General features: G+C 70.3%; 1 protein-coding gene across 1 annotated transcript in view; it reads right to left on the reverse strand.

Annotated features, from left to right (window-relative positions):
* The window catches only part of MNEG_14687 (hypothetical protein), a gene marked incomplete at both ends in the record, with an annotated part of 2047 nt that extends 1127 nt beyond the window's left edge, over window positions 1-920 (reverse strand). The window contains 2 exons of the mRNA XM_014036842.1: window positions 166-430; window positions 737-920. Coding sequence (XP_013892296.1) covers window positions 166-430; window positions 737-920 — 449 coding nt within the window. The remainder of the gene's footprint in view (window positions 1-165; window positions 431-736) is intronic.
* Window positions 921-1030: the final 110 nt, after the last annotated feature.

The raw sequence follows: 1030 nt of genomic DNA on the forward strand, positions 1-1030 counted from the left end.
CCCCTACGCCACACACCACCGCCGCTGCCTTTCCCGCTGCCGCCGCCGGCGCCGTCACGCCCCCAGGCTGCCACTACCCCTGCTGCCCCTGCAACCGCCTGCCTCCCCCTCTCCTCTTGAATGCCTTGCGCCCCTTAGCCCCCCCACCCCCCGGGATCAACTCACCATCTGATCTTCAAGAACGTGGTGGTGGCTATGAGGAAGTAGGACATGTACACATAGTCCTGTGCATTGTCCGCCCGCAGGCTGGCCAGCAGGTTGCTGATCGCCAGCGCCATCACGGCTGACAGCAGCACCTCCTCCTGCCGCGCCGCTGCGTCGCCCGAGCGGCGCGCGCGGCGGTTGAGCAGGCCTAGCAGGATATACAGCATGCCCATGTTCGCCAGCTGGTGGCCCATCTCGCGGGCGATCTCCATTGGCTGGGTGCAGGCTGGGGGCGGCCGCATGCGGGGGCGGCGAGGGTGTGTGTGTGTGTGTGGGAGCGACGGAATGCACATGGTGGTGTGGGGGGCTGGAGGGGACAGGAGCGTGGGTGCCAGGGGCCGAAAGGGATTGAGACCAAACCCTGCAGCGTGAAAAAGCGAGAAATTCGGCAGCCGGATGGCTGGGGTCCCGCCACCTGCTGGCAGCGCGCGCACGCCGGCCCCACGCAAAGCGCGCGCCGCTGCGCTCCGATCACGCACACCGCCGCGAGGCTCCCGAAACCACCGTCCCCGCCCGCCCCATGTGCCCTCACCTTGCGCCCCGTCGGCGCCGCCGCTGCGGTTGGCCAGCTTGGCGGCGATGCGGAAGGTGAAGCATACGCAATCAAACAGGAACACAAACATCAGCACCGGCCACCGCAGCTTGGCGACCTCCCCCAGAAAGTGGCCCTCGGTGACCGTCGACCGGAAAGTCAGCAGGAAGGGGTTCACGCGCATCTCCTCGCCGTCCGCGCCCGCGGCGGGCGCGAATGGCGGCGGCGCCTCTGGCAGCGGCGGCGGCGGCGAGGCGGGCGGCGCCGCCCGCGGCGCCGCGTGCGCGGCGGCCG

This window comes from Monoraphidium neglectum, assembly GCF_000611645.1.
Source record: "Monoraphidium neglectum strain SAG 48.87 unplaced genomic scaffold scaffold04684, whole genome shotgun sequence".
Taxonomy (NCBI): domain Eukaryota; kingdom Viridiplantae; phylum Chlorophyta; class Chlorophyceae; order Sphaeropleales; family Selenastraceae; genus Monoraphidium; species Monoraphidium neglectum.